The sequence below is a fragment of the Eucyclogobius newberryi genome, unplaced genomic scaffold, assembly GCF_026437365.1.
Source record: "Eucyclogobius newberryi isolate DKJ021-1_F unplaced genomic scaffold, fEucNew1.0.hap1 SCAF_8, whole genome shotgun sequence".
NCBI lineage: Eukaryota > Metazoa > Chordata > Actinopteri > Gobiiformes > Gobiidae > Eucyclogobius > Eucyclogobius newberryi.
The window spans coordinates 29390728-29415210 of NW_027316500.1; the positions used below are offsets into that span (position 1 = coordinate 29390728).

The 24483-nt window shown below is 42.2% G+C and overlaps 1 protein-coding gene across 1 annotated transcript in view; it reads left to right on the plus strand.

The window, feature by feature from the left end:
- Positions 1 to 24483, plus strand: part of LOC140351443 (adhesion G protein-coupled receptor A2-like) — a 115203-nt gene that overhangs the window by 30614 nt on the left and 60106 nt on the right. The window contains exons 2-3 of the mRNA XM_072437282.1: positions 2027 to 2098; positions 24081 to 24152. Of these exons, the coding sequence (XP_072293383.1) occupies positions 2027 to 2098; positions 24081 to 24152 (144 nt within the window). The remainder of the gene's footprint in view (positions 1 to 2026; positions 2099 to 24080; positions 24153 to 24483) is intronic.

Genomic DNA, 24483 nt, shown 5'->3' on the forward strand with positions numbered 1-24483 from the left:
CAACGCCCGGACCCCTCAGCACGACGCCCGGACCCCTCAGCACGACGCCCCGGACCCTCACCCTTTGGATTATTATGCATGTTTATTACTCTATCGACGTCAATAATTGTTGGATGGAGTGAAAACGTGAAACTTTTCCTTTCATTTTCTGTATATTAACGTGTGAAAATGTGGAGGGTCTGGAGTAGTTTTGTCAGTGGCATAAAGACGTTTTGTTTGTTTTATTGTAGTTTATCGCAGCATTTTTTGTAATGATATAATTAAATTAATAAATATAATAAATTGAAAAAATAAAATAAAATTGCAAGAACAGTAGAGTTTGAATAAGATAACAATAGAAGATAACAAATAAGGCAAAAATAAGTATTAATTAATTTATTTCAAACTTACATATGACCTAGTTTACGACACACATTTCCCACAATCTTGAAAAAGGGATGTGGAAGCTTTCTATTTTTATAACTCCCCCCGACTCAAGTCTACTCACAGATTATTACAGCAAAGTACAATACCAACAACACACAACGACACAACTGGACCCTCACTGACCTGATTTGAAAGTGGTTATTTCCTGTGGTTGCTTTAGTTTACGGATTTCTCTTAAGAGTGAATACGGGACGAGCATCTCTATCTAGAAATAGACTTTGAATATTAATGGACGGTTTGTGATGCCCTGAACCTGATTTACGATAAGATAACCTTTATTTGTCCCACAATGGGGAAATTACAGTGTTGCAACACAGAGAAGGTACAGAAGTATAATAATAAAAAAAACAGATAACTTATAAAAAACACTCTTGTAGAAAAACTCTTGTACAACACCTTTTATACTCTGAATAAAAATAATAATAACAATAATAACACTCATTTTTACAGCTGTTATATGGGCAGAGAATATTGCACCAGGATGATTGACATGTCACAGTATTGCACATGATTATGGAGATGAATGACACATGTTCAGGGCTAACAGTGTTTGTTGTAAATTCTGACAGCAGCAGGAAGGAAAGACCTGCCAAACCTTCACATTTGAGCAGTTTTGTAATTGATTAAACCATATCATTTGAATTGATCATTTTGAAGAAAAAGCTCATTGTCATAATTCAAATAAATATGTTTAAATGTGCATCGCCCGCTTTTCCAGTGAATGATCTGCTACCTGCCTGTCTACGCAGAGATGGTTTTGCTGAGGGTTTTAGTGACAAAAGCCCCTCCTCGTGAAATAAATGCAAGATTGAGGCCTTGTTTACGCCGCACCATTTACGCCAAATGTGATCTGCATTTAGACATGAACGATGAAGTGTGAAGAGAAACTATAAGAACCTCTTCCAGCGTTTTCAGCGGAATGATCAGCAAAGCGTTCTCAATCCCCAAGTTCTGATGAGCGCGATCGACCGGCATTTGAACCGATCGGGGCTGAGGAGGCCGGCGGTTCTGCTGCTGCTCGCGGTGGAAATGAAGCCGCTAGTACAAAACCGAAACGGCGAGATGGCGTGCCGCGCGAAAGAGAGAGAAAGAGCCAAACGTAGCGCGCCGTGATTGAGCGACACCAACGGACGGAACGACAGGACGGAAGGAACGCGTCTCGATTTTACCCTCGAGTCACCGATATGTCAGCCAAAACCCCCAAACATCATCATCATTTGTACCCGAAGAGAGACGCCACACGAATATCAATTGTCCAGCGCACTATCCCTGTGGCACACCTCTATTGATCTGACTGTGAGCGATGCGGGGTCGAAAAGTGCCGACCGGGCATTTCGATTAGCTTTTTTCTAATATGGGGCCAGTATTTTGACGTAGAGTTGGGCTCGTAGCCACAAACGGCTACAAACGACATGGAAAACTAACATTTATCTCAACTAAATCCTTATCTCCTGCAAACATGTTGACCGTCAAAGTAGAAACAGTTCATCAGACGCGTGACTCGTTTCCCAGCGGTGCTATTTTTGTCATGTTTACGGGATATTTCTCCACCATTCTGTCTTTTTAATCATGTTTTTGTCATGTCTTTGCCCCAAAACAGGAACTTGAGCAACAACAAGATCACGGTGTTGAGGAATGGCTCGTTCTTGGGTCTGGCGGCGCTGGAGAGACTGTGAGTGTTTTTTTTCACATGCTTTTGACACAGTGGGTTTCAACACTTCTTCTCTTTCATTTGTCTTTGAAAATGTCATATTTTGGCATGGTGCTTCATAATAAATATCGCGCAGCCCTTGCTAATGAACTCGTGCTACTGTTTATCAGTCTTTTTCAAACTGTTGGTGCTGTTTGATGTATAGTGTAGTATTTGTTTAGTTAGAGACTCTTCTAATGTACTAATCTATTCATCTATTTATGTTTAAGGGTTAGTAATTATTTAGAACAAACTTATCCATGGTTTAATCCCAGTTCTGACTAGTACAGTCTGGGTTTATCTTGGGTGTTACTTGGTGCGCAAAATTAGAGAACATTTGTACTATTATTGTGTGTAATGATTGTCCTAAAATCCTCCAATATTCCAATGTTGAACATAATTGGGCATAGTATAATTTGTAATCATTACTTATTTATTCTATTCAGCACATTCTTTGCATTTCTTCATCTTTGCAATTATCCCAATTACACATAACGTATGTAGATTTGACAAGCCATATATTAAAAGTTCAGTTTTGTCGTTGTTAATTCTGCCCTCTTGGTGCCATTTCAATGACTGGAGACTAATTCCTGGCGATTACTTAACTAACTTTAACCCAAAGCCCGATCTTTACATATTTTTTTTCATATGAACTTTATATCTTGTTGCTAAACTAATAACAAAAGCACAAAGGCCTGTTTTTTGGCAGGTCTCCATGAATGTAGTGTGTATACAGACTTTAGTATGCTTTACTTTATATATTTATCGAAAATATCATAATAATATACAGCACAATATAATACATCATAATATAATGTAGTTTTGCATAATAGAGCATAGTATAATATAGCATACATTAGCATAATAAACTAGCGCTGCTCTCAAACAGCCCTTTCCCAAACCCGTCTGGTCCGGCTGTTCCGTGTGAGGACTTCCAGTGCGTTCTCTTCTCAGATTAACCCCCGATCGCGTCCGTAAGCGTCTTAAAGAGGTAATATAGAACATCATGGGGGCATTATGCAGCACTGGATCAGGGAGGTCTGACACTGTCCATGAATCCCACATCACAGAGGGGTCCCAGAGGAGCCGTGTGTGCTCGGACTCGTGATGAGCTTCAAACTACCACCCAGAGGCAGATATCGATTGGTTTAGCCTGACGTTCCTGCCCCGGCGATCGCTGCCTCTGCACCTGATGTCGACACTGACATTGGCTGATGACAAAGACGTAAAATAAATGACAAAAGAAATAAAGCAGCACGTATAAGCCCACGATGGATGTAATTAGAGCTGTCACAAACGGGGAGCATTTACTTCTTACTTGGGTGATGTAAGTGATGTTAACCACATTTCGTTGTTCTATTCTAACCATTTTTATTAAAAAAGTCATTATTTTGGATTGATTTTGCCCAAGCAGTCAAACTGAGCAGACGTATTTAGGCGTCATATGGTCAAATGCTGTATAACCCTTTATTGTCTAAAAAATAGATTTCATCTTGTTTTGTATAGATTTTAAGTTTAAGGTTTTGTGCATTTTACATCCGCTCGAAAACTAAACCCAACAGTAGCCAATAGCTTTTGTCAGACCAGAAATGTCGCTGTGCCGTGTCCCGTCAGCAGATTTACACAGGTTTGGATCTTCTTATTGTCAGAGACGGGACGACAGCCCCGTCTTGTAAAACAGCTGACCATATTATTCACCAGGAGCAAACATTATTGGGGCAGGAGCTGGATTAAGGAGGCAACTGAAATGTGAACGCGAGCCCAGGGACTATAAACCGGGACGAGAGGGCCTTTTGACTCTCGCGCACCTGGAATACTGTCTTTAAAGAAGTTGGACTGCAGATGGCGGTGTCGTCTTGCTGCTACCGGTCGGAAGAGGGCGTCAAAACCAGAGTCAATCTGATGAGAAGACGCATCACGGCAACAGCTCGAGGCTCTGAAGAAGCTGCCGGGTGCTTCAGCAAGTGTCGCTGGTTGACTGATTTAGCAATTAAGATAAGATAAGATATTCCTTTATTGTCCCACATGGGGAAATTTCATTGGTGCAACGCAGGTAGATACAGAGGTAGATACAGAAGAACAGATCACTTATAGGAAGTCTGAAAAACACTTTCAGTAGAAGATCTCTTATAAATAAATAAAAACTCCCATAGACAAATAAACAAATAAATAAATACCATTGCATGTGATCACGACAGTAATTGCACATGAATATGTGTCACGACAGCACATAGATTGCACATGAATTTCACAGTAATTGCACATGAATTGCACATGAATTCCAACAGCAATTGCACATATGACAGAATTGCACATCAGTATTAGGTTAGGTCAGTATTGCGAGTGTTCAGTACTAACAGTTTTTGTTATAAAGTCTGACAGCAGCAGAAAGGAAAGACCCACGGAATCTTTCCTTCACACATCGAGGGTGGATCAGTCTCTCACTGAAGCTGCTCTCCAGAGAGGACAGAGTGTCCTGCAGGGGGTGACACTCATGGTCCAGCATAGATGTGAATCTAGCCAGGACCCTCCTGTCCCCCACCTCCTGCACCGAGTCCAGAGCACAGCCCAGGACGGAGCTGGACTTCTTGATGACTCTGTCCAGCCTCTTCCTCTCCCTCTCTGTGATGCTGCTGCTCCAGCAGGCCACACCATACAGGAGGGCTGATGCCACCACAGAGTCGTAGAAGGTCTTCAGGAGTGGCCCTGTCACTCCAAAAGACCTGAGTCTCCTCAGGAGGTAGAGCCGACTCTGGCTCTTCCTGTACAGTGCGTCTGTGTTATGAGTCCAGTCCAGTTTGTGGTTCAGATGAACACCCAGGTACTTGTATGAGTCCACTCTCTCAATGTCCCGTCCCTGGATGTTCACTGGTGAGGGGGCAGTGGGTTGGCGTCTGCGGAAATCCACCACCATCTCCTTGGTCTTCCCGCGTTGATGAGGAGGTGGTTCCGCTGACACCAGTCCACAAAGTCCTGCGCCAGTCCTCTGTACTCCGCGTCATCGTCGTCCGTGATGAGTCCGATGATGGCAGAGTCGTCAGAGAACTTCTGCAGGACACAGCTGTCCGTGTCATGTCTGAAGTCTGCAGTGTAAAGGGTGAAGAGAAAGGGCGCGAGGACAGTGCCCTGGGGCGCCCCCACACTGCAGGTCCGAGTGTCAGACACACAGTTCCGGGCACTCACAAACTGGGGTCGGTCTGTGAGGTAGTCCAGGATCCACTCTGCCAGGTCATACTCCACACCAGCCGTCTCCAGCTTGTCCCTCAGGAGCAGCGGCTGGATGGTGTTGAAGGCGCTGGAAAGATCGAAGAACAGGATCCTCACAGAGCTGCCAGGCTTTTCCAGGTGAGAGAGAGAGCGGTGCAGCAGGGAGATGACGGCGTCCTCCACTCCGATGCCAGACTGATATGCAAACTGCAGCGGGTCCATGGCTGAGCTCACGGTGGAGCGGAGGTGGTCCAGGACTAGCCGCTCCAGTGTCTTCATCAGGTGGGACGTGAGAGCCACTGGCCTGAAGCTGTTGAGGTCTTTGGGGCGCGGTGTCTTAGGCACAGGTACCAGACAGGAGGTCTTCCAGACCTGTGGTACCACCCTCAGCTTCAGGCTCATGTTGAAGACATGCTCCATAACTCCACACAGTTCATCTGCGCAGGACTTACGGAGCCTGGGGCTGATGCCATCAGGTCCTGCTGCCTTCCTCACTTTAATCCTCTTCAGCTCACTCCTCACCTGTGCTGCTGTGACAGTCAGTGGTTGGCAGGGGGACTGTGTGCTGGGGGGATGGGTGAATCCATGCAAAGTGGGGAGCTGATGGTCCGGGGCAGATAAGCGAAGAGGAACAGATGCAGGGCATTGTCCAGCTGTGGAAGAGGGAGCATGCAGCCGTGCAGGGGGAGGGGCGGGTGACCGATCAAACCTCAATAAGTGAGCATTTAAATCATTCACCCACTGTAGATCCCCCTCTGTCTGGGCAGGGGGGATTTTGAAGCCCGAGATGGTTTTCAGGCTCCTCCACACTCCCTGAATGTTCTTTTGCTGCAGCTGCTCCTCCATCCTCCTCTTGTAGCCGGCCTCAGCCTGCCTGATCTTCCTCCTCAGCTCCTTCTGCACAGTCCTCAGCTCCTCCTTGTTCCCTGACCTGAAGGCTCTCTTCTTCTCCTTCAGCAGAGCCTTCAGTTCACGGTTAATCCATGGCTTGTTGTTTGGAAAACACCGCACCGTCCGGGAGGGAACAATGTTCTCAAAACAGAAGTTGATGTAGTCCGTGATGCACTCTGTGATGGTGTTGATGTCCTCCCCATGTGGGTCATAAAGCTCAGTCCAGACAGTGGTGCTGAAGCAGTCCCTCAGAGCCTCCTCACTCTCAGCAGACCACATCCTCACCTTATTATTACATTGTTTAATTTAATTCAATTTAGTTCGCTAAAGGTCTGTGAATATGACATTTTTCACAACATTTGACCCAGATTAAGCTGAAGTGAAGCATCTTGAGGATCTTGATGCAGCAGATACTTCCTGACAGACTAGAATATTCATCAAAAACATCAAATATGAAAGTTTATTGTGTCCTCACTGCGCTTTCTAGGTATTAAAACATCATCTTTAATCACATGGCGTGTTTGGAAGTCTGAGAATCTGTTAAGCAATTATTCAAACACAAAATTTGTCGACGATTTTTGTTCAACTATTGCCTGGTTGCGATTCACCTTTAGATATTTAATCAAAACGAATAATCTGCCTTTTTTTAGCGACAGTTAGTGTCATCACAGCAATGGCCTTTCTCTGGTAATTGCCGAAGTGCCCATAACATACCATTAGTGCGGCCGTCTCGCACCGGCTGCAGCTGCTGGACGGCGGCGCCTGGGTCGAGCTGTCAGGCGATGTCACCCGCCTCTGTGGACCTTATTAGAGCCATTAGACCTTTCTGCCATCACCTCCACCGCTCCACTGAGAGACGGCGAGACAGTGCGATCGAGAGAGACGGGGCTTTGAGGCTTTTAAGGACAGCCCGACCAAGGTTTGCTCTCGCCGACCTGCAGGGGGCAGCACGGACCATGCCCTCGCCCCAGGATCAGCCCCCCTCTGAATACACACTGTCGATTTTCTTTTGTTTGGCGGTCCTTTTGGCGGATGTAGCGGACGCCAGGGCAGGTAGAGGGGTACGTTTGGACACAATGGTCCAGCTGTCGCCCCGCACGAGTCCGCCTGCCTGCGCGTCTGCTCGAGGAGGCGATCTGAGGACTGGGGTGGATCGGGGCTTGAGTGACAGGCCTAATAACGCTCGCACATGTGCATGGAGCAGATGTGGGCCGCGCGTCTCACAGCGGAGAATAAACAAACTCGTGTTGAAGGGGAACGGATTCAAAGTTCCTTTCTCGCGTCGGTTCAATTATTTTCACAGGTTGCGCAGGTTTCGCTCCCGGATCCGGACGTCCAAATGGTGCACAATAATATCCAAACAAATAGCACGTACAGTAGTATCTTATGTAGAGACACTAATGCTAACGTTAGAGGTTTCAATCGCCACTTTTTCCTGTAAGAATGCAAGCAATTATTATGTTTACCTAATACACGCCTTACACGCTGTAGAACGATAAATGCATAAATATACATCACCTTTATTCTTTTAAATTACTTGTGTTGATTCGAAACAAATAATGTAGATTTAGGTTTGTACTTATAAACATTACATTTTGCTGTACTTAACCCTTGAAGAGCACCTCTACTGCAGTTTTATATACCGTATTTTGCGGACTATAAGTCGCACCTTTTTTCATAGTTTTGCCGGAGTGCGACTTATACTTATATTTATACTTATATACTTATACTCCGGAGCAACTTATATGTGATATTATTTATTATTTTCACCCTTTTCAACCGCATTTCATACTCCAGTGCAACTTATATATGTTTTTTTCTTCTCTATTATGCATTTTTTGGCTGGTGCGACTTGTAGTACGGAAAATATGGTATATTATTTATGACCCATTATCTCAATCTGAACAGTTCTTTTCACTTTATGGCTCATATTAAGGATCACTCAGGGTGTTGCCGTAACCTTTCTTTTAACTATTGACAATAATCAACAAATCCATTTAAACCTGGACCCTCTCCGTTTCCCTGGAGGCGATGGCACGGACAGTTCCAACAATCCCATTTTTGTCATGTCGGATTTGGACGGACTGAGCCCAATTAGAGCCCCCGTTACCATCTCCACGGCGCAAAGCGTGACGCCGTGGAATGTCACGTAACTCATTAATATTCTCCGTTCTCCCGCCATTTCCATCGCAATCTAAATTCGCTTCCGGCAAAATGCGCATCGGCACTTTATTAATCCCTCGGGAGAACTCTGTAATGTGATTTAGCCCGTGGCGCAGAGTGGTCCTCCTCATATGGACTCATGCCCGCTACCGTGGGCCAAACTGGGTCCCATGGGTGAGAGGGGCGGGTGAACAAAGGCCCCTGTGTTCTGCCCCCCCCACCGCACAGTCACAGAGCTCGCAACTCTAAAAGTTTTATGTGTGACAACATGCGCGACCTACATATGAACAACATCACTACAGACACTTGAGGTGCATTTAAAGATTGTACTCGAGTAAAAGTGTTACTTGTTACTGTTGCATAATAAAGGTTACGTTCGATTAAAAGTAGCCGCAGTTACAAGTTCACTGTGTTGACAACAGGAGAAAAAGAAACAATGATATACTGATGTAAATAAGAGCGTTTACTTACCATTAATATAAGTATAATTTAGTCTTATGCAAGCTATTTTTACTTTACTTTATTATTATTTTATTTTTATTTTATTATTATTTTATCTTTATCTTTTTATTTTATCTTTTAATTTTTTTTCCTCCATTCCCTATTAAGATATGAGAGGAGTTTTGTTAATAAGAGTTTTTTTGTTTTGTTTATAAGAGTTAAGAGTGTTTTTTTCAAACTTCCTATAAGTTATCTGTCCTTTTCCTCTGTATCTACGTCGTTGTAACACCGAAATTTCCCCATGTGTGGACAATAAAGGAATATCTTATCTTATCTTATATACATATAGACCTAAATTCTGTGATTATATTGTACAATTTGCTATCAAATTGGTTGTATTGATGAAATTAGAATATTGAACATAGCGTATATAAAAACGAAAACTAACAAAAAGTGTATTTTTTTAAAGGCTGCGAAGGTTAATCAGAGTTTTAATTACACGTAAGGTACTTTTGCACATAGCGCGCTGATATGGGAAAGAATCAATCTAAAAGTGATGTGTCCATCCCGGAGACGCCTGTCACCATGGCAACGTCAAATAAATATGGGAAAGAGTGTCTGGAATGCTGTGTATGTGGTCTGTAATGTCTTTGTGATTTGAATGCATTTTTCCTGTTGTGTGAAGCACTTTGAAAGGCCTTGTGTATGAAATGTGCTCTATAGATAAACTTGCCTTGCCTTGTTTTACTTTTTGAGCATTGTGTTGCGTCCTATGATCACAAATACCACACCAACGTGATATATAAAGCATTTTAAAGACTTTACAGAAGCCCAAAGCGACTTAGGCGAAACAGAACAGAAGAAAAAAACAAAGAAATCAAAGCAATATAGAAACAATAAGACACAATAAGACACTCAAAAACCTCTCGGTCAGAGTTAAAGCCTCTGAGAAAAGCTGCGTTTTGAGGAATGATTTAAAAACTGGCCTAATCTCGAATGAAAGCGGGTTCCGTAGCCGTGGGAGATAGTGCTTTTTATGGCGCTGCGTTATGTCACTGCAGCTAAAACATACATTTCTTGGTTTTGATTCTCAAGATTAAGTTACACCTTTTATTGAACTATTTAGTTTCGGTTTAGTAGGTCCCTGTTGACCTGTGTGACCTCACCAGACGGACTGGACAGGGCGGAAGACACGTAACAGAAGGTCAGACGTTCCAAGTGCGTCCGCTTATTGACAAAAGCGCACAAGATTTAACATTTCTGAACAAAGCTGACCCGGAAATGTCACGACTACCCTCGAAATGAACTCGGGGTGATCCCTCCGAGTGGAAGGTTAAAGGTCATTTGCGCGGACGGTAGAGGTAACAAGGGGCATCTGTGTAATCGACCTCGTCCGGGTCAATAAAACGTGATTAAAAGTCTGCAGCACATGTGCCCGTGTGAGTAGACTCAGGGAACACATTTGCTGGCTTTGAAATGGCATTTTGTGATGATATAAAATGTATAATATGATAAAATTGTGATTCAGGATGTGTACTATACCATACTATCCTGTTTAATAAAGCCTTTGGGCCAAAAACTCCTTTAAAACAGAAAATTAAACAACCTTTTTTAGACCGTAGACTATATTTTGGGCTAGAAATGCCTTTTGTTTTGAATATACATATGATTTGAACACAATATTTTACAGCCAACTTCCCAAATCTCGTCAAACGCATTCATTCTATCTTCGCCGTCCGCTCGAAACAAAATAAACCGCCGTCCTCGGTCGATTCCGGAGCTTGGTCGATCCCTCTGCGATGTCCTTTTGGAGACGCACTCCGTTTGAACCCAGGGACGTGATCTTTGCTTCGGAGTTCCGGTTCGTTTCTCTTTTCACGTGGCGTCCGTGCTGTGTTTATCCTCTTTTTCACCCGGGAGAACACGTGGCCGATGCGTCCTTTAGCGTGTCGAAGTGTGCGGTTTGAACATGAACGAGCTCCTTGTGGTTGTGTAACCGCGGACGGTTACCGAGGCGCCGGAGTCAAACACCTTTGGCCAAGTTTGGAGATACAAGACTCAGATTTATCTCCGATCATGTGGATAAATTAAACAAACAACATGGATATACGTAAATGAAACAATGGAATGTATGTCCGCGTCCAATTTTAACGCGCCTTGATTTGTTCTAACTTAAGGGAAAACTTACTGTAGTACTGACTGTTTAGTTCATTAGCTTCTAGCCACATTATGAAATATTTTTACTTGTTTATTCGACAGTGACATTGCACAAAGCCAGCATTGCACGGACCAGAGAAACAGCTGCTTAGTTCATTTCATCTGTAGCCGCTGGGCAGAGGCTAAATGACACCGGGCTAACAGTGTGCAGGTCATTCATTCAACAAACAAACACCGACAACCCGTCACCAGCAGAGGGAGCGCCTCATCAGCAATCCAAATGCAAATCTGCAAAGTTCAATATTTATGTTATTCCAATATCGTAAGCAGCAGACCTCTAATGACTGCACCTGGTTATCTTTTAGTTGTTGTTGAGTTACTTTGAATGGTTTGAAGACGTGCAACTACAATAGGTGGCGGTAAATGCATCTTTTCAGTTAGCTGCCAACCGCCATTCAAAGTAACAACAACAACAACAACATGTATACCAGCCTTATAAAAGTGCTAAAATTGCTTACAGCTAAAATTGCTTACTGGTAAATGTTGAATCGTGCAGCCTAGTATAAAGTGTAGTAAGTTTAGAATAATGTATGTTGTTGCGCCCTCTGCTGTTGAATGTCTTGTGGCATCAAGGGGTCAAAACATAGACTAAATAAATAAAGAGAAGATAAAACCCGGGACCGTCTTGTGTGAGACAAGAGTTCTGAATTCTTCTTGTTTTTGTTAAAATGGACATCAATTTTGTCCACTTTTTGAATATTATTTTCTGTTTTCTTCTAATAAAAAAAAAAAAAAGTGTATTTACGACATGTTTCGGCTGTAGAATTTCCACCTGTGTCAGAGGACGCAGCTTGTAGAAGAATACAGAACATAACAACTGGAGGCTAGTAGCGGTTCTTCCACAAAATGCTAAATAAATGACTAAGGGAAGAAGTATTAGCCTGCTGCCACAATAGTCCCACTGTAGCTTATTAAAATCCCATATTTAATCATGCATTATTAATCATACAAAATGCTCTCACTTTTCTTAAACACTTTGACCCCTTTTTCAACTTTCGTCTAATATCATCCACACCGTTTCTACATTTAGACTTGTAAAAGTGCTGAAAAGACAGAACCGCCGCTCAGACTCGTACGTGAGTTTCAGGGACTGTTTTATCCCGGAGCGAGTGGGCTGGAGGAAAAGTGTCTAACTCTGCTCCTTAGAAAAAAGTGACAGACGTGCCTCTCGCCGTCCCACTGGAGCTGACTCGTACTCCAGCCTTTAATCGCCGTCCCGGAGGGGTCCTGGCCCGTTTCCAGGGACCCCGGGGCCCCCAGCAGTGATGAGGCCCGACCGCTTCACGTAGAATCGCAAGAGGGAAACGCTCGGGGGAGAATCGAGGAAATGCTCTCGAGGTTTTTGGGGCAAGTTTGTGCCGTTTGTGTTCTTTTTTTGTTTGTTCCTCTAAAGTTATTCACATGCTTGTGTTCTTTTGGTTCCTCTGCATCCCTCCTCCAGATCTTGGGCTATACTTGGGCAGGAATATCTAAAGCTGAAAGAGTAAAATGGTTTGATTGACGAAGGAAACTGGAATCATTAAAAAAAAAAACTAAAAAAAACCACTGCAGACACAGGGAGAACATGCAAACACCATTCATTCATTCATATTTATATAATATTTCTGAATGTTTGTATTCTTCCAAATACGTATTTATACTGACTGCACTGTGCATGATTCTTTAAATTATTTCACAAATGATCTGATTATGTCGGAGGCAAAAAACTATTTCAAAAAGTGCGACAGGTTTTTACAAATCAGTCATAATAATGTTGACTTTATTTGGTTGGATATTCCCTGTTTAAATATAACATTTTACACCAATCAAGTAACAGTCTGTTAAAAAACTGAAAAAAGCATGTTGAAATTGGTTTGTCACAATTTAAACACAATAAACGCACGATTTATGATTTCATGATTCATTTTGACCAAAAGAGTGTCATATATTTTAAATTGTTGAATAATAATTTCTTGGCCAAGTGCACAAAATGAGATGTGATGTCATTTTTAACAACCAAGAAGAAAAAAACAAACGGGATTAAAGTAAAACCTTTGATTATCTTAACTATGTTTTAATAAAATATGTAGTACGGCCTGTCCCTGCATTTACAGTGTAACGAGGCTCTGTGTAATTGTTCTGACTGAATATGTTCCACACTATGGCATTAAACGTATCTACAAGTTACAGCTTTAGGACTGAAGAGTTCAAGGTCGTTTTGAACAATGAAAGAAACGCTGTAATTAAATGAATGTTCCACCATCACGACAAAATTTAATGTGCACCTTAATATTGAACTTTACTCATTTCAATGCTGTCAAAATATCATATTCATTACTCAAAATTCAGAAAATGTATAATATTTGAATCCCTTTTCTCCTCTTAAATTCCCTTAATTATTGCACTGACCTCAAAGCAGTGAAGACCAACACTCTTTGTATTTTATTTGACCATTGAATATTCTATGTATATTTTGAACCTGCATCTGTATTAAACCTCTTGCAATGGTATTATTTGTATCACTGTACATTTGAATTGAAAACATGTATGTGAGCGGGTCATTATACCGGCTGTCACAAAATGTCACCACGAGGTCATTAAACTGTTTATTTGCAGCTATATCCCAAAGTCGGGCGCTATCTGTCTCCAGAGTGGCCAAGGTTTCTCCAAATTTAGTCGCGAATATTTAGTTTTGGGATTTTCATGCATTTTAATAGAAAGGGCACTTTATCAGCTTTAGTACAGTGTGTTCGCCCGAGGTTATTCTGATGTCACCGGCGGTTTGCAGAGGGACAACGGTTCCAAGGACACAAGATTCTCAATAGTTTGGACAATTATTAGTTCGTTGTTTACTCTTATTTTCCTTCATCCGAATATGATCAAGCTCATTCCTTCATTTTGTTCCGATCGTTGCAGTTTCGAGGTGTTTTATTTAAGAAGCGAACACTGATATTTCTATGACATTTTGATGAGTTCTTGCTGCTAAGGTTTTTTTTAGTACATGGCCAAAAGTGCTGATTTGAAACTGATTAAAAATAAACCTTAAGCCGTTTCTCACAGGACGACGCCATTGCATGTTGTCTGTGCAAAGCCTGCAGTCGAGATGTTTTATTTATAAGATTTACGGACGACACATCATCCATAAATTGAATGGAAAGTCGTGAGACGGAACAGTCCCATGATTCACACGATCAGTCGTTATACACGTTAGCTGAGGCTACGTGCTACATGCTAGCCGTGTTTTTGCCTTTGTAAAAGTGAGGAAATGAAAGGAAAATAGGATTTGTTTTTACACTTGATCATGTGTTTGACAGAGGTTGTGAATTGCAGAGAGGAGGGCTCACTCTGAGACCAAGATCCCGAACTATTGGACCCACTTGGTATCAGTCACAGCCCGTCTTGGGTCGCACAGAAGTTCCAAGTCTCGTCTTGGGGCGCACAGAGGTTCCAAGTCTCGTCTTGGGTCGCACAGAAGTTCTAAGTATCGTCTTGGGTCGCACAGAGGTTCTAAGTCTCATCTTGGGTCGCACAGAGGTTCTATGTCTCGTCTTGGGTCGCACAGAGGTTCCAAGTCTCGTCTTGGGTCGCACTGAGGTTCTAAGTCTCGTCTTGGGTCGCACTGAGGTTCTAAATCTCGTCTTGGGTCGCACAGAGGTTCCAAGTCTCGTCTTGGGTCGCACTGACGTTCTAAGTCTTGTCTTGGGTCGCACAGAGGTTCTATGTCTCGTCTTGGTGGGTCACACAGTGGTTCTATGTCCAAACCACACGAGTTACATCCGAACCTCATCAGAAAACCACGTTATTACCACATTATTACCAAGTTATTACCACGTTATTAGCACTTTATTACCACACTATTACCACGCTATTACTGTGCTATTACCTCGCTATTACCCCATTATTAGCACTTTAGCACGTTATTACCGCGCTATTACCCCGCTATTACGCTGCTATTACCCCATTATTAGCACTTTATTATGACGTTATTACCGCGCTACTACCACGCTATTACGACGCTATTACGCCGCTGTTAGCACTTTATTAGCACGTTATTACCCCGCTATTTCGCCGCTATTACCCCGTTATTAGCACTTTATTAGCACGTTGGCAATGGGAAATTAGCACGTTAGCAATGGGAAATGAGCACGAACGACCTTGTAATAAACATCTCTTGGACGTAACGACATTGCTCAGAAACACAGCGGGATGCAGCCTTTTCTTTTGTTTCACCACTTTTGTTTCACATCCTACATTTAATTTGTGATCTTTAGAAAGTTTAGGTTGAAGTTACACATTGACTGTTATTTGCTGATCACGCGTCAGCAAATGTAACGGACACGTAAACAATACCCATGTCTTTGCACTGCATTATGTGTAATTACAGTATCAACAAGTGCGTATAGTCTCGTACTGCGTTAGGCAATAGCTGACCAGGTTCTACATCGTTTGAAACAATACTCGTCTATTTTAAGAGTGCATTATTTATGTTGCTTTTATCCCATTAAAGCTCCAACACCGCTCTACATCCTCGCATAGAAGTAACTCGGTCTCGGCCGCGATTCGTCACGTCGTGATTCGTCCCGTCGTGATTCGTCCCGTTCTTTCTAATGGACTTCCTCCTCGTTACGTCCCGCACGACGACTCGAGAGCCTTGACCCCAATAGATACATTGGGTTCTGTCGTTCGCCGAGAACAAGGTGCCCTCGGTGACAAGAAATATGACGCGAGGAATACGAATGGACGTTACGGCGGCCTCTCATTTCATTAAGTGGACCAAAGCAAACGGCGGACGACGGCGCGCGGCGTCACTTTCCATTTGCCTAAGTGGCTGAGCGAGGCGGTGGAGCGGAAACGCAGGGCTCAGAGTCTCACGGCAACGACGAGTTCTGTATATCAGTAGAAGTAGTAGTAGTAGCAGTAGTACTAGTAGGAGTAATTGTAGTAATAGTAGGAGTAGTAGTAGTAGGAGTAATTGTAGTAGTAGTAGGAGAAGGAGTAATTGTAGTAATAGTAGGAGTAGTTGTAGCAGTTGTAGTAGTTGTAGTAGTTGTAGTAGTAGTTGCAGTAGTTGTAGCAGTTGTAGTAGTTGTAGTAGTTGTGTCAATTTAAGATACGTTAAGGCTTCGGTGACTTGCAGATAACATTTTTCCTTTTTTTTACTTTTCCCAAGCCAAATAATCATTGAGCTAAGAATAAATTGCAAACTATAAATTACGATTGTGCTCTCTGGTGATTAAAGTTGCACTGTGTAACTTTCTCCACCCGTCGCTTTGCCTGGAATGTTCTTCTGTACGGCAAAGTACAAACTACTTTTTGAACTGTAGCAAACAAAAATACGTAAAGAAATACATGACTTGTGATAGAAATTATTACGTTTGATGCTTTAACAGATGCTTTAAAATCCGTGGGGAATATTTGTACTTTTTACTCTTAAGTGCATTTTAAAACTTACTTATTTATGGTACTTAAAAAGAATTATTCTACGTGCCACTTACACTTACTTAAGTAACATTGAGTACATCTTCCACCACAACGAGAACACATGTTTTTTATGTGTTTTTAGGTATTTTTAAGGTATTATTGGGAATAAAAACACTTGAATCGATGTGAGATGTAGACGTTTAATGCCGTACTGCGGAACATTCCTGGAAAAGCTGTAACATCTCCAGGCTAAATCCATACAACTCTAAGAAACATTGCAACTTTTCAATATCAAGAAACAAGTAACTCATTTCACCAAATACATTATATATATATATATATATATATATATATATATATATATATATATATATGTATATATATATATATATATATATATATATACATATATTTGAAAGATGTAACATAATAATGTAATAATTATTACATATAGCTGTGCGCAAATAAAATCAATCAATCAACCTTTATTTATAGAGCCCTTTATAACACTTAACGTGACCAAAGTGCTACACAATAAATCAAGGCAAGGCAATACAAAACATAAAACTAAGTAAAAACATAATATACAAAATACAAAATAAAGTGCCACTACATAAATACCATAAACGTCGAGACGTTAACCTTCGAGACGTCATAAGGCGCTGGTACAACTGGCAGCCCGGTGTAAACGCTCTCTCTTCTTTCTCACACTTATTGTGCTTTATCTCCTATATTTTGTAAATATAGTTAGTATATTTTTCTATTTTACTGTACGATAGGGACACGCGCTGGAATAGTTTTTTAATTCAACTGTTTTTGACTTTTTTCGGCTGGATTTGAGCGTTTTTCGTTGCGTTCGTTGTGTTGTTGTGACGTGAGCTAGCTCCGAGAGAGCCCACCAGCCCCCCCCCCCCCCCCCCCCCCGCGCCCTCCGGCCGCGCTAAAGTACGGCGTGTCGTCGGTACACGTTTATATACACGTTTATATGAAAGAGGAACTTCACGAACGATCGGGACACGCACTGGAATCGCTTTAAATTAACTTGTTTTGACTTTATTCGGCTGGATTGAGTGTTTTCGTCGTGTCGTTGCGATGTGTCTTGGCTCTGAGTCCCCCAGCTCCGGCCCCGCCCCCCGGCTCCGGCCCCGCCCCCCGGCCGGCTCGTACCGCGTTTCCACAAAGGAGGAACTCATGAAACTGCGGAGTACTGTCGTCTTACCCGGAGATCGTCACGTTATCCCGTCGCAATACTGACCTAACCTAATACTGATGTGCAATTCTGTCGTATGTGCAATTGCTGTTGGAATTCATGTGCAATTCATGTGCAATTACTGTGAAATTCATGTGCAATCTATGTGCTGTCGTGACACATATTCATGTGCAATTACTGTCGGGATCACATGCAATGGTATTTATGTATTTATTTGTCTATGGGAGTTTTTATTTATTTATAGGAGATCTTCTACTGAAAGTGTTTTTCAGACTTCCTATAAGTGATCTGTTCTTCTGTATCTACCTCTGTATCTACCTGCGTTGCACCAATGAAATTTCCCCATGTGGGACAATAAAGGAATATCTTAAACGTGTCATTATTTGATCCTCTTTAACCCGTTTTAGTCCTGACCTCGACCTGGTTTGGCCCTGTTCTAGTCTTTGTTTAACACAGGTTTGGTCTTGGCTTTAGTAAAGGTTTAATTTCCCGTGAAAGATCTGCCTGTCGCCTCCGTCTCCCGTGTAGAGCGGTAGAACATAACGTAACTGTAACTGTAACTGTAACCGTAACCTGACCTTCCGGAGCATCTGATGGTTTTGTGATGAGTCCGTCCTCAGCGGGATCTCGACATCAGAATTATTTTTGTCCCGTGTTTTGTTTGGCCGCTGTGTGTGTTTGTGTGTGTGTGTGTGTGTCTGTGTGTCTGTGTGTGTGTGTGTGTCTGTGTCTGTGTGTGTCTGTGTCTGTGTGTGTCTGTCTGTGTGTGTGTGTGTGTGTGGCCTGCGTTTGTTTGGAGATGATCTTACTGTCGCCACACAAACGTCACCTTGAGGTCATGGGAAGATTTAGCTCAGTAGATATCAGATCACGCGGAATAATGGCATTTCCGAGCGCGGCGTTTATCGGAAAAAAACTTGTGTATTGGATCTTTAGTTTTCCCGCAGCGAAGGGTCAGAGGTGATCTTGGGGTCAGTTGCGATATTTCTTTTTTTCTATTCTGTTCTGCCAGTTTCATTTACCCTTTCATCCCATAAATCATTGTTTCATGATGTTTGAACTAATCTTTCTAAACTGTAAACTAAGGACGCAGACGTTTACAAAATTGCCTCGCATCGTTTCCTTGTATTGTTGAAGTGATCTGGCAGTGGCTTTGGCAGTGGCTCTGGCGGCGGCTTTGGCGGCTGCTTTTGATGCATTCTGGACACGCCCGTCCGAGATTCTGGCTCTTCATAACGCCTTGCGCTCATTCGTTATTTTTATTCGCGCAGACTATTTGGCCCAGGTCGCTGCGCTGTAAAACCTGCCGTGCCTTGTTTTATAAGGCTTTAAAAATGACCTTATACAGGAAGCTAGTAAAGAAAACCGGGGCTCGGTACACAATATTGACCGACCGCATTGGCACGTCATGCTCCTTTTACAGGCCGTTTATTCATATTGTGATATTTGTGGTCGTAGAATACAGTCGATAGCAGAGTAAGGCAAAGTCATAAATGCAGGGACCAGTTTACTAGTGGTGCTGAAGGAAAGTTGGATGCATTTTAAACGTATTATGAATAAATAAACATATTAGAAATAGAGATTCAACATGCGATCGGGGGGGAAAAGGGTTTTTAACTTATTTTTAAAATGTTTTCTTTGGCTTATTTGTCGTGTGGTTTATTAGGCGTTTCAAAGAGTCATTTCGTATTCTAAACTAATTACTTCATAGTGTCTCAGCAAACACGGTTCAACGTTATGAAATTCAACTGCTCAAATGATAATAATGTAAAAAAGACATGAATAAATGAAGATGGCAGTGCTGTTTGTCCATGCAGAATCAGTGAAGTCGCCTTTAATTAATCGTTATTAAAGAAAGATATGTCTACTTCTAATATGATCAGATTGCTTTTTTCCATGCTGCCTAGAGGTCCCTTTTCTCACTAATTACAGAACCGTGGCAGAGTGGTCAGCGAAGTGTCGTGGGTTTGATTCTTCCCTCGCTCATCACTCGTTCCCGCACACACAGACCTGCGCTCGCTTCTTTTGTGCACAAATGCAAAATACAGCAGTGCCGCGGAGGTTATTGACATTTACGTACGACGCGGAGCTGAGGAAAAGGCGGCGAGGGCGTCCGGAGATAACCCGCGTGTGCCGATTGTATAATTCACCTCTCTGTACGGTTCCTTTGGATGGTTCGCTTTCCCCGACCAATAAAAAGCCCTAAAAATGAGTCTAAATCAAATTGTTTTTGGAGGGTAACATTCATTAAAAAATAATCGCGGTGGGTTAAACAGAAGAAAACGTTTAAGACAAATACGCTTCAAGAACAAATCAACCAAATTTAAACTTAAATAAATTAAAAACTACTGCAGTTTTTATCCAAAATATCAAAAGCTGATGTTTAAAAGACCATTAAAGGAATCACTTAATATCACATGGTGCAGTTCGATTTTCTTTCAGTCGCTGTAAATTGCCACGTTTCTTCGACTACAATTGTATTTTTTTAGTAAACTGCAGATTCCGCCAGCTTGGACCAGATTTCTAACCCTCAGTTGCTATGACGATGACCTTCCACCTCCGAACTCCGGCCCGCTCTTTTTATGCCGCGTTGTGCGGGATCAAAGAGCAGTTTGAGCTGAGATGAGAGGCAGAACCAGGGAACGTGGGTGTGTCTGTCAGGAGGCCAACTGCAGTGCCCTCTGTGAGGATAAAAGACCGTGGGAGAAGCAAAGAGGCCGACGGGGGATTTATGTGGACGCGAGGAGAACATGCAAACTCGGCAGGAAAGCTTATTACCATCACATCATGCCACCCGACTCCAGCTAGAAGAGTGTAACTTATGCACACACGCCACATCAAACTGGGACTGAACTTGACTGAACTAAAAACGAGGACTAGAACAGGACCAAACCAAGTCTGAGCTCGGACTGGGCTCGGACTGGACTCAAACTGGACTCTAACTGGGCTCAGACTGGACTCAGACTGAACTCAAACTGGACTCAAACTGGACTCAGACTGGACTCTAACTGGGCTCAGACTGGACTCTAACTGGACTCAAACTGGACTCAGACTGGACTCAGACTGAACTCAAACTGGACTCAAACTGGACTCAGACTGGACTCTAACTGGGCTCAGACTGGACTCTAACTGGACTCAAACTGGACTCAGACTGGACTCTAACTGGGCTCAGACTGGACTCTAACTGGACTCAAACTGGACTCAGACTGGACTCTAACTGGGCTCAGACTGGACTCTAACTGGACTCAAACTAGACTCACATTGGACTAAAACTGGGCTCAAACTGGGCACAAACTGGGCTCAAACTGGGCTCAAATTGGGCACAAACTGGGCACAAACTGGGCTCAAATTTGGCCCAGCACTAAGTCTTAAAGGTAAAGAGTTATGCATATTCACTTTTCTGAAATACATTGGTACAATATTAAAAGGACAATTAAACAAAAATGGTTATTTATCTTTCTTTCTCTTCAGGCCATTCTAGTTTTTAAGTTTATAGTTTTTTTTAGGTTATTTAATTAATGTTTAATGTGTTTAATGTATTTATTGTATCTAATGCATTTAATGTATCTAATTTATTTAATTTACATAATGTATTTATTTTATTTAATTTATTTAATTTGTTTAATTTATTTAATGTATTTAATTCATTCAATTTATTTAATTTATTTAATTTATTTAATTATTTATTGTAATTTTTGTATTTTTTTGTAATTTTAAATTATTTTATTATTTATCTTTAAAATTGTGTTTATTCTATTTATTTAATGAGATGAGGACAGGGCACAATATACTTTCACCTTGACATTGTACCAGGTTTTTAGAGCTGTTTCCACCCGTCGTCCCTGTGAAGCTGGTGTTATTAAGTTCCACTGAGATGTAGCACCTCTGTAGCATCGGGGGAGGAGCCTATTGTACATGGAGCACCTGCAGGGAGCCGTCACAGACACGGGGAGAACATGCAAACTGCACACAGAAAGGTCCCTCGCCACTGATCAGGACCTTCTTTCTGTGATCTGGGTCTATATACTGTATATTTTGATACTCAAATATCCCCTCAAACCTTCTTGATTATTAAATACCCCATAATATAAGGCAAGTGTATTTATAGATCACAATTTGTACTTGAAGTAATTTAAAGTAATGTACAGAGCAGGAAACATACATTCAAATAACAATACAGACATAAATCATTACAAAATGCAGATAAAGTCCTTTCAGTTGTCTGCACAGCTCTCGATGTTTGCTCCTTGTATTTGACGCATCTGTTAAACTGTTTATTTTGGACTAGATTTCAAACAGAAAGACTCATGGTCACGGAATGGAACGCGGCACCTTTTCTCCGAACCACTACGCCACCGCGCTCACACCCCAAACACATGGGATAGAAAGCAAATAAGTGGAGGAATTTGGACGACACTAAACCTGCATTACACACAAGACACATCGTCAAGCTGGGATAAAAGCCACTTTGGCACCGTGCCTGATTGTCTATAAGTGTAACTAAAGCTTTACATCACGAGAACCAGCGCGTTTAAAAGGCATTACACACTGGACAAACATATATCCATCAGCTTTGTGGAGAAACTGTCTGTTGTATTGGGTTTTCGGATTGGCTTCTCTCACAAACTGCCTCGTGGGTCACATAAAAACTACTCTAGCATGAACTTGTTTATTTTCCCTCCAGGGCAAAGGCTGGGCACGGATCCGCTCGCATGCTTTTAGGGAAATGGCCCGGCGCTCTGATTCCCATCACGCTGGACAGGGCACTGCAGAGGAAGCCGCGGACACAATTTCAGGAAGTTTTCTTTGGCCCGCGGGGAAAAGCAGAAGCGATTTGGGTCTGTTTTTAGCGGGGAGCTGGCGCAGGCGGCGGGGGCGGGGCTGCGGTATTCGAAAGCAGGAAATGGTTTGGGGAGTCCAGCTAACAGGTGCTGTCATGGACGGCAACACAGCGTGAAAGCTGAAGCAGATACATACTGACAATATTCAAACAAAAAAACTGACAATATTCAGACAAGAATGTAAAAAGTTGCAATCCGTTACGTCTATTTCTGTTTATATACCCAACACTGTTTATGTTGTATTCAAACTTACTGTTCAAAGTCAGAAGCGGCCTAAGCTTTTTGAGGAGACAGAAGCATCGCATATAGAATTAAAATATTAGATTTGTACGTCTTTCCAATAAGAATGGATGTCGCTGGCCATCAGGAGGTCACAAACGGCACCAACAATAAAGGACTGGACCGACGTCATAGTGGACATACGGAAAATGGAAAAAAATCACATACGGAACTTGGAAATGGACAAATTTGACATGAAATGGACTAAATGAGATAAAACTTATTGGACATGGTGTGCTTTAACCTTGCACTTTATTTTCATCTGGATGCATTATTCTTCAAACAATAATATCAAATATACACATCTTTTCTCTGTACTTTGCTCCTTTATTCTTTTTTCCCTGCCGTTGCTGCAGTTGTTATTGTTACTGTATCTTTATTTACACAAAATATTTGATTGGTTTGATTTAGTTTTGATTTTTTTTCATTAAAAAAAAAAAGAAAAAGATTGTACGTCTTTCAACTACAGGCAGGAATACACGGATACCACGTTTTTTTCACAAACTAAGACAAGTACTTCCTTTTGAGTACTCGCCAGTATTGAGCACAGATACTGATACATGGTATTTATTTGTACAGGGGTTCTGATACTTGCATATATATTGCATACTTTTTCACTTTGGAATACTTATTTGAACAACTGTTTTACATTTTCAAGTATTATCTCAAAATGGACATGTTGTTATACCTGCACTATTTGGTAGCTGGATTCATAATGGGACATAATCACGTTCACGCACTGTTGATTTAGTCAGAGTTTATTGTGTCAGTTGTAGTTTACAGTTGCTGCTCAGAGCTCACAGTCGAGAGAGGTGCAGTTATAAACGGCATCGTTTCTCGGTATCTGCACCGCGTGGATGAGCACTACTACAACCACCTGGCATCTTTACAAAAATGTGCATTATGTAACTTCTCTGGAGGGGGATCCTGCTTGTGACCACGGACATGTTCCACTGCAAAGCTTGAACAACATGCATTGGCCCTGTAAGCCAGGTCACCTCTCCAAAGAGCAGACCAGTAATGTAACTAGCAGTAATATCTCCATGGACACAAGCAGGGCATTTACACAGTGCACTTATTTATTACGTTTGTTCAGCCACAGCTGAACCAATTATCACTCACATAAAGACTTCCATGCAGCGGTCGAGCGGTGCTAGAACCAGCAAACAGTTCTAAAACTACCGTGTCAAAATCTCTAACCTCTCCTTGACTTATCTGACATTTTCTCTTTCTCTTGTTGAAACCACTGTTTTACGGCGCCCATTGTTCTCGGACTGCGCTGCACAGCTGATTGCCTGTCTGCTCTCTCCTCCAGGGATCTGAAGAATAATTTGATAAGTACAGTGGAGCCCGGGGCCTTTCGTGGTCTGCTGACGCTGCGGCGACTGTGAGTATGATGAAGACACTACTCTGAATTCAGACCAAACACAAAGTCCAAGGCTCCAAATGACCCACTCTGAGATGTGCTCAAGCGAGTGCTGCAGCTTCCCACGACGGACACATCCACAGATCTATTCCCAGTGCAAGGATCACGGTACAGGCTGCAGTCCTGAGTTTCTTGGTTTATGTCTAATTGGATAAGAAGTGCTAGTTGCAAGTTCGGTTTTATAATTTGCAATAAAAGGCTAAAGACGAAACAAATAGCATTAAGAGTCTGACTTCCTGTTACTGAAGAGCGCAGATGCTTTCCTTGCTTGCTCCAGCTTGCTACATCCTCT